We start from the raw sequence: 12,286 nt of genomic DNA on the forward strand, positions 1-12,286 counted from the left end.
TTTTGTAAGGTACAGTGGTACCTCGGTTTATGAACACAATTGGTTTCGGAAGTCTGTTCATAAACTGAAGCGTTCATAAACTGAAGCGAACTTTCCCATTGAAAGTAATGGAAAGTGGATTAATCCGTTCCAGATGGTCCGCGGAGTAACCGTTCATAAACTGAAGCGAACTTTTCCATTGAAAGTAATGGAAAGTGGATTAATCCGTTCCAGACGGGTCCATGAAGTACTTAAACTGAAGCGTTCATAAACTGAAACATGGGTGTAATTGGTTCCGGAAGTCTGTTCATAAACTGAAGCGTTCATAAACTGAAGCGAACTTTCCCATTAAAAGTAATGGAAAGTGAATTAATCTGTTCCAGATGGGTCCGCGGCGTTCATAAACTGAAAATTCATAAACCGAGGTGTGCATAAACCGAGGTTCCACTGTACTGCAATGGGGACACGAATGGATTATCTTGGGGGAGAAGGGGCTGTTGCTAGCCTTTATGCAGTATCCCTAACCTCCAAGGCTGTCATTTCAGAATGCAGATTCGGGATTGCAGGACTGGATAGCTCAGCTGGTTAGAGCCTGGTGATGAAAATGCCAAGAGTGCCGGTTCAATCCTCATATGGGGCAGCTGCATATTCCTGCATTGCAGGGGGTTGGACTAGATGATCCTCAGGGTCCCTCCCAACTCTGCACTTCTAGGACTCTCACTTGAAGCAAAAACCAGAACCGTATTCCATGTACCTAGAAAAGTAGAACACCAGGGAGTAGCCTAGGCTCAAACTGGAGCAATCAAGTGTGTAATACCCCAACCAAAAATTTACCTCCATTCTCAAGTGGTACGGTCCCAGCTTAATAGGGCTGTACCATGCGATTTTTATAAACATGTACACTGGACCTGAATTAAACAGCATCACTGTTTGGGTGCTGGCAAAATGAGATTGACTTCAGGTCCTCCTTTGAACAGCTTCCACTATCCTTTTTGCCTATAATTACGTGCCAATCAAGAATTGTGTGTGTTTTAAAATATGTGTGTGAAGTGTATGAACTGCCCAATTCTCTGCAGCAGTTTTCATTTTTTTCCCTCCCAATTTTGGGAAGGGGGTGACTAGAATCGACACCAAGAAGGCTCAGGGTCACTCCTTTGTCTCCTGCATTGCCCACTGCTATGCATGCAGGAGGTTTGGTTAACATCTGGAGACAGTGCAAAATGCCTATGGACCGACACTGTGTAGGTCTGACCAGCTGCAAACTCCCAAGTTCACCCGTGTTGACATCAGATTTAACACGCATTTCCAGAAAACAATCCCAGAGCCTTTATTAATTACCGCAAATGTTATGGGCAGGTACTGCTTTGTGACAACTCCAGCAATACTGAATGAATGACACTCTTATCTTGATGGCAGCCCCAGGAACATCTGTCGCAGCTAAATGTGGCCCCCGCAGGCCACTCTCTGGCCCTTAGGACCCTTAGGTCCTATCCCCAGGTAACAACCTCTACCAGAATCTTTTGCCTCAAGTGCCTATTGGTCACCTATATCTGCAGGTGTAGAAACTTCTTGATATTTGCATGGTTGGAATGTAGCCAGCAAAGGTTAAGTGTCACATTATTCCTCCACCCACTTTTGTCTTTGGCCCCGCCCACCTCCACATGTGGCCCCTTCCTATGTGGAGACGGTGGCCCTCAGCTTGAAAACATTCTCCATCCTGGATCTCTGGTGAACTCCCAGAAAAAACCACTCTTCTGGAGACTTTCTACCGGCTTCCTGAAATTCAAATGGCTTGAGGGATAAACAGTCATACCTCAGGTTGCGATTGCTGCAGGTTGCGCGTTTTCGGGTTAGAAATGCGCCAAACCCAGAAGTACCGGAAAGGGTTACTTCCAGGTTTCGGTGCTCGCGCATGCACCGAAGCACTAAATCGCACTTTGAGCATAAGCACCGAATCGTGTCACGTCTGTGCGCAGATGCAGCGCTGCGGGTTGCAAATGTGCCTCCCACACGGATCAGGTTCTTTTCTGAAATAAATGGGTAGGCATGATTCATTCTTGCACTTGTGCAAGGGTAACCTATGTGGACCTACGGAAAACTAAGGAGTAGATAGAGCCCTTGCATTTGAAAATGGTTAAGCGCCAAAGCAGTGCCCTAGCTTGCTGGATCTCCTCAGAAACACTCACTCCAGCAAATCTTTTTAGCATTCCAGTTGTGTTTAGTTCTGCATGCCACAGTTTAAGGATATTGACGAGCTGGAACATGCGCAGAGGAGGGCGACCAAAATAATCAAGGGTCTGGAAACCAAGCCTTAGAAGGAACAGTTTAATTATTTTTTGAATTTTAATTTTAATTTCAATTTCTTTGAATTTTAAAAAAGATATATATATATCAGTTCGAAAGCACGTCAAAGTGCAAGTAGATAAATAGGTACCGCTCCAGCGGGAAGGTAAATGGCGTTTCCGTGTGCTGCTCTGGTTCTCCAGAAGCAGCTTTGTCATGCTGGCCACATGACCTGGAAGCTGTCTGCGGACAAATTCCGTCTCCCTTGGCCCATAGAGTGAGCTGAGCGCCGCAACCCCAGAGTCGGACATGACTGGACCTGATGGTCAGGGGCCCCTTTACCTTTATATATATTTAAGGCTCAAGTGTTGCAGCCTTTCTGCATAGGAAACGTACTACACCTCCATTATCGTTTTGGTTGCCCTCTTCTGCAACTCTACAATATCCTTGGTTCAGGTACGGCAACCAGAATTGCATATTGTACTCCAAGAACTGACCGCGTCACAGATTTGCATAACGGCATTAGGAGTCTTATTTTCGATCCCTTACACCACCTGATATTTGACGATAGTTTTAATCTGTACTCAATGAGATTTGTTGCTTTTTGGTTTCCCTTTGGAAGATCAAGGGGGCTCCAAGTCTCTGAAAATGAAACATTTATTTTGAGCAAAAACAGTGCCGAAAGGCTCTAGAAAGTTACACTTTTCTAAATGAACACTGAAGTTTTGCTAATATGGCTCTTGAGGCCTCTGCAAGACCTCCGATAAAAATGGCTCGCTTGCCAATTTCAACGTGTGTATCCTTCATTCACTGTTCTGTAATTAAATCCCGGTTCAGCAACTTGCCTCTAACAGCAACTTAACCAAAAGCAATTTGGCGGGTGTTAAATTTGATTAACGTAGGGCTTCTTCAAGCATTTGGCAATAATGGGAATCGAACAACTTGGTTCTAAGTAAGGGAAATAAATGGGCAAGGGAAAGAAGAGGTGGCTTCTTGCTTTCCTAGCTCTACCACGCAGAACAAGCCATTGACACATCACCATGCAGCAAAGGGCCCACCCTTCCCAAAATCCTGTTTTTATGTACATGATACATCCGTCTCACCAACATGCAAAATTAAGCTAATTGCAGCGGGTACTGCAATTTATCTCGGGCTTTCATCCGATGCCTTTCATGCCGAGTTCAAATATTGTAGGACTTTCTTCACCCTTCCTATGGCATTAATACTGGATTAACCTGTAAGGCTAGGACAGGCACCTGATGCAGAAAATTCAGCCAAGCCACTTAAATAGCAGATCCCTTGCACCTTTTACTCGGTGCTCAGAATCTGCTACAGTACTTGTGGAAGCCTGATGGCCAAAGATCACCAGGGAGCTCCTGTGACCCTATCATAGAAAACTGTTTTGTTTATTTTGCTCCAGAGCCATCTCATTCACAAGCTGCTCGATGGACGACTGTATGGCCGCCTTCACGAGCGACGCGGCCGTTTCAATCAGAAGCACCTCGTATTGTTCTGAAGCCCAGTGCTCTTGGTCACTGGCACCCAAAGGCGGCTGGGCCTGCGAGCACGTCTTGCCTTCCCTCCCCGACCTGGAATCGAGGCCTTTACTGGTTTTCTTCTTCGCTTTCTGTTTGCTGGCTTGCGGAAAGGAAAACGTTTCACAGCTATAGCTGGCTTCCTCTTCCTCTTCCTCCTGGAAGGCCTCTGCTTCTGTGATCATTATCACGATGCCCGCCCCAGGCATCGCAAGCTTGTTATCGTCGGATTCCGCTTCCTGGCTGGGACCCTTTGGCTCCCTTGAAGCCTCGTCTTCAGAGGCCGGCGGACTGCAATGTAGCATCACTTCAACCGAGTTGCCTTCCTTGGCACCGTCGGCCTCCGCCACGATGTCCTCCCCAGATTGTTCCAACCCAGACTCTTTGGCAGGCGAGTTCTTCGAGTCTCCTCCTTCCGAGACGCTGGGTTGGCTTTCTGGCAGGTCCTGGGCAAGGAGGGAGCCCGCCTCTCCCTCAAAATCAAACTTCTCGTTTCTCACTTCTTCAGGTTCCCCATAGAGGCTTCCGTGATGCAGCTGGAAGAGTTGCTTCTCCTCTTCTGTTTCGAGGACCGTTTCGGAGTGGATGATTTCTGACTGAGCCGTAAAGTCTGTGTATCGATCGGGGCCGGGACTCATCTCTGAAAAAGCGTCCTCTCTCCTGGCTGGAGCCACCCCTTCAGAGTTGTTCACAACCCCATTGTCGCCCTGGTTTTCAAGGGCACCCCTGGGGGATGGGTCAGTGTTCAGAGGACCTTCCACAGACACAGACTCTGGTTCACCGTTCCTTTTGTTATCCAGAATGCTCGCCCCTTCACTGGCCTTCTCGCCGTGATCCCCCTCCTCTGTTATTTCAGCCTGGCAGGACTTCTTGCTTCTACAGAACCTTAGGCAGGGAATTTTATGGTTGGAGCTGGTGCGCTCCTTGGCGCTAGAGTTTTCCACATTTGTTTCCAGCTGCACACGGGAGCCAGACTGCGCTTCTTTCTTCCAAGCGGATTTGGACCTCCTTCTCAGTGTCACAAGCCGCTTGAACGACAACCAGGGCCCTCCTGCCGTCCACGATGGATCTGAAACCTCCATTTGACCTTGCCTAGAGTTGGAGAGCTGGTTTGTAGCCTTTCGGGCAAGTGAATCAGATTCACGATCCTCGTCTTTCTCCGTTGCGTAGGACTTCTTCCTTTTCTTAAAGCAAATTGCAGAGGCCTTTTGGGCCGGGCTCTCGTGCAGAAGGAAGGGCTTTTCCGCATGCGGGGCTTCCGGTTCTTGCATACTCTCTGTCTGAATTTCTTTCGTTGCATCCTCCATTCTTAAATCCCTGTCCCTTAGCTATCGCTTCAGAGGAAAGACATCCTTATGGCAGATCCATGCCACAAACCTATCAGTTTTATATCAGTTCTGAATACTGGGAACTGTAGTTTGGGAAGTGTACAGTACTGACAAAATCCTTAGAACCACAGTTCTCTGCAGAAGAATGTTGAACTCCTTTGTATCTGCAGCGCTGATATGCTGTTATCAAACTCAACAAACCATCCCTTGAGATGTCTTCTCACGACCTCAAGATGACCTATCTATTTTTATTTTTTACAAAAGCATCTTTTGATTGGTACCTGAAAGCAGGTTTCTCTTTCTCTTAGTGTTTTTTTGTTTTTTAAAGAGTGAGATTTTTCCTTTTTTGACAGCAGGATGTTTTTAACCCCCCTCCGTGTTTCTTACTGAAGAACTTTCTATCCAGCGCCTCCGAACATCAATTTTAATCATCTCTCGGTGCGGTACTCTTTCATCAGAAGCTTGGCGCTTTAATAGTTTTAAAATAGATTTTGGATAATCAGAGACTGGCCCTGCTCCATTAACGACAGCCCCAGGAGACAACATCCACTTGCAAATATATGTGTCTTTTCCCAATCAGGGGTTTTGCGTGCAAGCGACTACAAAGAAGGGCATCTTCATAAACTGGTTCAGGAAGAGGCACCCCCATGTCCTTCCAAGCCTGCTTCTTATTGCCTTTCGGTCCATTTTCCAATGAGCATCCCTTGGGTTATAAAATGCAACAGCTTTCCTCATTGATGGGATTGCTTTGTGGGCACCTGCAAGGGGGGGGGGGCAGGGGAAGAGAGAAAAATGGGGGAAAGTAATATTGCACATAAATTAATGCTCCAAAAAAATCAGATTGCTTTGCAGGGAGGGGAGGTAGAAGTGCTTCATTTCATGTATTTTTTTATATTTAACCACCTTTTGTAGGCAGGTATTGGGTCTGACTGTAGGGGCCCCAAGTTTACATCCCTATTGAATGTAGCCGTAAACAGAAAACACAGTGGAGGGGAGGAGTGTTAGAAACTCAGATATGCAGTCGTACCTTGGAAGTCGAACGGAAACCGTTCTGGAAGTCCGTCCGATTTCCAAAACGTTCGGAAACCACAGCGCAGAAATCAGAAGCCGCGGAAGCCCTGTCGGATGTCCGGCTTCCAAAATAGTTTGCAAACCAGAACAGTTACTTCTTTGGTTTGTGACGTCCGGGAGCCAAAACGTTTGAGAACTAAGCTGTTCGAAAGCCAAGGTACGACTGTATAAGCAAGGCGCTAAAAGGCTCCTTAAAGCAAAGTTACAGTCGCCAAAGGTCTAGTTGCCATTTGGGGGCAAGGCGGCTCTGGGATCTTAATTTTTCAAATGGTGGACTGACTGTGAGTGATGATCAGTCGAACACCTGCCTAGTTCAGATGACTTATCTTGTAGAGAATTGCATCGAACCCCAACTCCAGCTTCCAACAGATATAAAAACAAAATAAAGCATCAAACATGAGAAATTCTCCTATACAGGGCTGCCTTCAGGTGTCTTCTAAAAGTCAGATAGTTGTTTATTTCCTTGACATCTGATGGGAGGGTGTTCTACAGGGCGGGTGCCACCACCGAGAAGGCCCTCTGCCTGGTTCCCTGTAACCTCAGTTCTTGCAGTGAGGGAACCGCCAGAAGACCCTCAGAGCTGGACCTCAGATAGAGGTCAGCTGCCTGCGCCACTCATGCAAACTCCCAGTGCCTTTCAGAACCCTGTTTTTTCCAGGGTTCTAGAGCACACAGGGGAAGCTGAAGCAAGCAGAGAAGGCTGCCGGGTGCAGAGAACTGACCTGCAGAGCCCGGCCAGGAAAGCAGCAGCAGAGAGAACGAGTTGAGTGTGCTCACCCACCACCAACAAACCCCTGAAGAAAGCTCAGGGTCTGCAAAAATATGCCCTGGTGCCGTGGACAGGAATGGATGTCTACTTTGTGGGAACCCAAGCCCCGTTTGCGACACAAACATCATATAGGCGCTTTCTTGCTAGCACCCAGCGCTTTCTGCTTCAAAAACGCGATCTGCGCTGCACGAGGGATGCTTATTTATAGCCCTGCCTTCCCTTTCCATAGCAACTGCAGCATAAATCGGCAAGCACATGTCTTCAGCATTTTGCGGGCGCTACCTACGGGCGAAGCCCTTCAACCGCAAATGCCATTGCAATGCTTCAAAAAGTGGGTGGGAGGAAGGAGGGAGGGAGGGAGAGAGTTTTCTGCTGAGAACCAAGATTCGCAGCAAAGCCTCAGGCTCATCCCGAACATCCGATTACTCTAAGAGCATTTCGTTGAGATTACTGCGCTCTTACAAATTATTCGTGATAGCAACAGTACAGGCCTCTCCCCACTTATGCGGAGGGTTAGATTCCCGCGTTCTGCATGTATACATGAAATGGAAACACCATTGGGTTCAGTGGTGGGTAGAATTAAATAATAATAATTCCCGGGTGCTCACTCCATCCCCCCCTTTTCATTTATTTTAAAAAAATTGGCAAGCACGTTGCAAGAGGAAAGGTCACTCTTAAAAAAAAAACTTTTTACATCATAGAATTATAGTTGGAAGTAAATCTTCAGAAAGATATTTCCCCCAAAAGCATTTTATTTTTTAAAAAAACTGATTTAAATCAAAAGAATCTGATTTAAATAAATAAAAATATCATTGATTTTTATCTACCCTGCTTTCATCTCTACGACACTATGATTCTATGAAGATTTGCTGCAACAGAAGTTCATCCGTCCATGATTTCCTTTCTGTAAAAACCCAAATCCGTTTGGAAATGATGTGCTGTATAAACCTAAATATTATTACTCCCTGTATTCCCATCCCCCGCTTTCCTTTACAACAAACCTTTGAGGTAGGCTGGTGACTGGCTCAAGGTCACCCAGTCCTGGCTTAGTGGGGATTTGAACCTGCCTCTCTCTCTCTCTCTCCAGACCAAGTCTGGTATTCTAACCACCATGTCTAGCTCTAAAGAGGCACCATTGCTTATACTGGGCAGGATTCACCTAACCAGCTGCATCGGCAGGATCCCTGTTAAAGGACTTCTGCTCTCAAAACTAGGGTCCCCCCCCTGTGAAATTCACTCTTTTGGTGGTGGGTGAGAATGCCTAGGACAGCACACAAGGTAGGGAGGGGGCAAAATTGTTCCACCTGGCAAGTGGAACAGTGCAACGTTGAATTCCACCCGCTCTATTTTAATGGCGCCACTCCACATGGGCAGATAGTATTTGAGCAAGCAGCAGCAACTTTGTTAGGATGGCGAAGTTCAAGACCGTTCCCAGAAGAAGGCACCTGTGTTCTGGAACGAGCTGGCCGAGCTGTGAAAGCAGCTCTCAACGCCATTGGACTTGAACTTGTTAAGATCAGAAACGCGAGAAAGTTTGCAAAGAAAAGAGAGAGAGATGGAAGCTTCATGCCTACACATTAGCAGTCCTTGCCGACAGCTTCCACCGGTGACCAGCATGTGCAATGGGACAAACCAAGTTCTAAGACCACTGGTGGAACTTCTGCACCATTCTGCTGCAGTATGTCCCCGCCACTCGCAATGGGAGCCAGTTCACACAGCCACCGGGCGCAGAGAAATCCAGCGATGTAAATGCATGTGTGAACTAGACCCAAAAAGGTGAGATTCGTGGCTGAATGGGAGATTTGAACCCTGGTCTTCCAGGTCCTGTCTGACACTGCAGCTGGGTCATAAAAGGCCCCCAGTGGTAAGTACCTCCACCCATTCTACACAACTACAGGAGAAGTTCTTTGCATATCTTGATCAGAACTCGGTACATGGAGCCAGCTGCAAAAAAAAAAAAAAAAAAAAAAAAGCAGCCAGTGGCAGAGGAGAAAACCAGACCACAGAATGAAGCCATATAGCGCAAAGAACATTTTTAGCAGTCCTTGCAATGAGAAAGTGCAAGTGACAGCCATTATCGTATATATTTCTGCAATCAGAACCCCAGGATTGTTAGTCAATCCTCCTACCCCTATTAACCGATTAGGTTGGTGACTATTTGCAAATGAATGAACAAAAGTTTGGAATTTTTTTTTAAAAGGGGTATTGAAAACAGTTAAAACAATTACAGTCACAGGAATAGGGTGGAAACACCTGTCACAGGTGTTAAAGGCCAGGATTAAAAAAAGGTTTCCACCTGTCACATCAAGTTCTACTGAAAGCATTCTTTCCTCTATTCAAGAAAAAAAGGGGGAGGCATTCTAAGCTGCTACCTACCAGGTGCCAGAGTATGGATGTATTATACATATTTTAAAAAATTGACACAGCCGGATAACCTTTTAAATCAATTAGCCAAACCCTGCAAAACACAAGCTGCCTTGTGCATTTCTAATGTACCTAACATGCAAATTCGATTTGCAAAAATATGATGCCGCTCGCAAGAGCGACAAGCCCCTACAAGGTAGGTTCTGTACTGCAAACCAAGCACTTTTGGAGGAATCCATTAAGTGGGATTCCCCCCCCCTTTTGTTTTTTAAAGATACATCGTAAAGGTACCTGCAGTCAGAATTGCTGACTCTCGATTCACAGAAAGTGTGCCAGTCTACAATTCCACCTGTTCTTCAGACAAAGGATTGAAGCTGCCAGCAATGACTCGGGGAACCAGCGAGACCTTTCCAAACCACCTTGCAAGAGATCCCCAAGGCTGCCATTCGACAGACAAGCCACTGAGGCTGAGAAGGAGCCCTTCGCTTTGCCCCAAGGGCCGCGTGAGGACTTGCTCATTATCTCCCTTTTTAAAAAAATTTGTATGCCGCTTAATTGTCGAAATCTCTAACAAGCGGCTTACGCGGACCAAGAAGGAGGTCCAGTCGCGGGCTATGCACCGCTCTCTCTTTTTTTAATCACTTCCCCCCTCCCCCCTCCCTATCATTTGGGTAACCGCTTCCCCTCGGAACCCTGCAGCTACCTGCACCTCGTTGTTGCTGGCGCTCAGGCGATCCTCATCCCGGCTGCAGAGCCTGGGAGCGGGCCCTCCTTGCAGCTTCGAGGGGCGCCTCTCTTTGCAGAGCAAGCAGGGCGCGCTGCCCTTGTGCAGCAGCGCTGGGCAGCAGCAAAAGCCTCCCGCTTGCAAGAAGGAGCCCGGCGCGCACACCCCCACCGCCAAGCCCCCAGTGTGCACGACGCTGCTGCACGCCTCCGCGGCTCTGCACGCCGCGCGCTCCCCCTCGTTGCACCGGTGGAAGCGAGTGGGGTGCTGCCTGCGGCTGCTCGCCCGTCCCGCCCCCTCTCTCTCCCGGGCGCTTTGCACTCCTGGGCCGCCGTGCGCGATGCATCCCCGGGCATTTGCTGGAGCTGCTGCCCGCTGGACTCTGCGTTTGCTGCCCCAGTGCAAGAAGCAGAGAGGGCTCGCCTGGTTCCGGATCTGCATCCTCGCTCCCGGCTTGGCAATGTGCAACCGCTTGCCCCGCGAGCCTCACCTCACCTTGCGCTCCGGCCGCCTCGCCCGCGCTGCCGTCCCGCCTGCCTGCCGCTCGCGCTCTCCTCTCCTGCCGCGGAGCCGCCGAGATCCGCCCACTGGACGACCGCGGGGAGGGGAGAGGAGGCGGGGAGCCGTCCTTCGGGCGCCCCCTCGGCGCGCCACAGCGCAGCTCCCCGCCCAGGGAGGGCCCTGGCCGATCGGGTGGCAGCAGATGCAGGAGGAAAAGTGCCCCCCGGTCCTTAATTCGGATTAACAGACACCGGATCGGCTCCCCCGCCAAGAAACTAGCGTATAGGGGACGATCCAGACCTACGTGCCCTGGAAGCATGCAGGTGTCGCTGGCTGCCGCGCGGAAAGATGGAAATGTTTCCCATAACGCATGTGGTGCAAACGCGCGCTTCTCGCATGCATATTGCAGCAAGGGCGCGGGTTCACACGTTCGCACGCGCGTCGGTTGTTTTCTCTGAGGCCGCTGGAGGGAAGCGCTGTGTGTCCGTTTGAAGCCCCCATATGGCTCTCCAGGGTCTGGGCGGAGAGTCTTTCCCATCGTCTCATACCGGATCCTTTGTAAAAAACAAAAACTCTCTTCCAAGGATTGAACCTGACACCTTCACGCAAAGATAGCTCCTTTCCCTTCCCTCGTGGGCATTTGAATGGGGGTGTTTGTGATGGTTCAAGGTAGCATGAGCACTGCCTCCCTTGTGTCAGAGCAATGATGGCTCCATTCGCATCTACAAGTTACCTTATTTCCATCAACTGGCAAACATGAATGTGTGAACCAGCCTTTATAGTGCAGGTTACAATAATATTTATTCAATTCATATGCCATCCTTTATCCAAAGGTCCCAGGGTGGTGTACAACATTAAGAACGTAATCTACTCAGCATAATAATAATTTAAAAACACAACATAATAATCATGTAATCATAAAAACAGTCTCTCCCACATTTAACAGGCCATAGATTATTCAGTGAACAAAGGCCTGGTTGAAAGAGGAATGTTTTCACCTCTCTAGGGAGAGTGTTCCATAGCTGGGGAGCCACCACAGAAAAGGCCCTGTCTCATGCTGCCACCCTCCAAACCTCTCAAGGAGGTGGGGATGTAGAGATTACAAACTCATTGTTCAGATTGGTTCATATGGAGAGAGAGGTGTTCGTGTTCCTTAAGATATTGAGGTCCTGAGCTGTGTAAGTACAAGTCAAAACCAGCGCTTTGAACTTGACCCTGAAACTAATTGGCAGCCAGTGCTCTATCCCATGACTGCCCACTGTATCTGTTTGAGACAAGTATGTGCACCTGTCCTGTTATTCTTCACCTCCAGGCTCTTTTTGTTTTTCTACACCCGCAGTGGTGCCCTCCTGATTTTGCAGACTCCCAACAGCCACCAGAATCCTTGTCTACTGGGCATGCTGGCTGGGGCTGATGTTGTCCCCAACATCTGGACAACATCAGACTGGGGGAGGCTGGTTAAGAACATCCATTCGGTCAAGGATGCAGAGCCTGTAACCCTGCAGGTGTGGTGGGACTCCAACTCCCATCTGCTCCAGCCAGGAAACCCTGGTGACCAGGGGCTAATGGGAGATTGTGACCTACACAAGCTTTGGGGGATTCTGATGGGTTGTTTACGAACAAGAGGCACACGGGGCTCGTCAACCTGGGAAGGTAGCCCATCTAGGAGAAGGAAGACTCTGATCCTAAACCTCCGCTGCCTTGGGGGACATATTGGAGAGAAGAAAAGGCT

General features: G+C 48.5%; 1 protein-coding gene across 2 annotated transcripts; it reads right to left on the minus strand.

The window, feature by feature from the left end:
• Positions 1-1,284: 1,284 nt before the first annotated feature.
• On the minus strand, positions 1,285-11,204 carry AKAP5 (A-kinase anchoring protein 5). 2 transcript variants are annotated; one of them, XM_088673809.1, is made up of 2 exons: positions 10,549-11,204; positions 1,285-5,883 (listed from the first exon to the last, which is right to left on the minus strand). In XM_088673809.1, exon 2 carries the CDS (start codon positions 5,102-5,104, stop codon positions 3,650-3,652), a length of 1,455 nt encoding a protein of 484 aa, XP_088529935.1. In that variant the 5' UTR covers positions 5,105-5,883; positions 10,549-11,204; the 3' UTR covers positions 1,285-3,649. The 2 variants fall into 2 exon arrangements, with proteins under 2 accessions (XP_088529935.1, XP_088529937.1); XM_088673811.1 differs by having other exon boundaries at positions 1,291-5,883; positions 10,544-10,693.
• Positions 11,205-12,286: the final 1,082 nt, after the last annotated feature.

This window comes from Zootoca vivipara, chromosome 1 (assembly GCF_965207765.1).
Source record: "Zootoca vivipara chromosome 1, rZooViv2.hap1.1, whole genome shotgun sequence".
Taxonomy (NCBI): domain Eukaryota; kingdom Metazoa; phylum Chordata; class Lepidosauria; order Squamata; family Lacertidae; genus Zootoca; species Zootoca vivipara.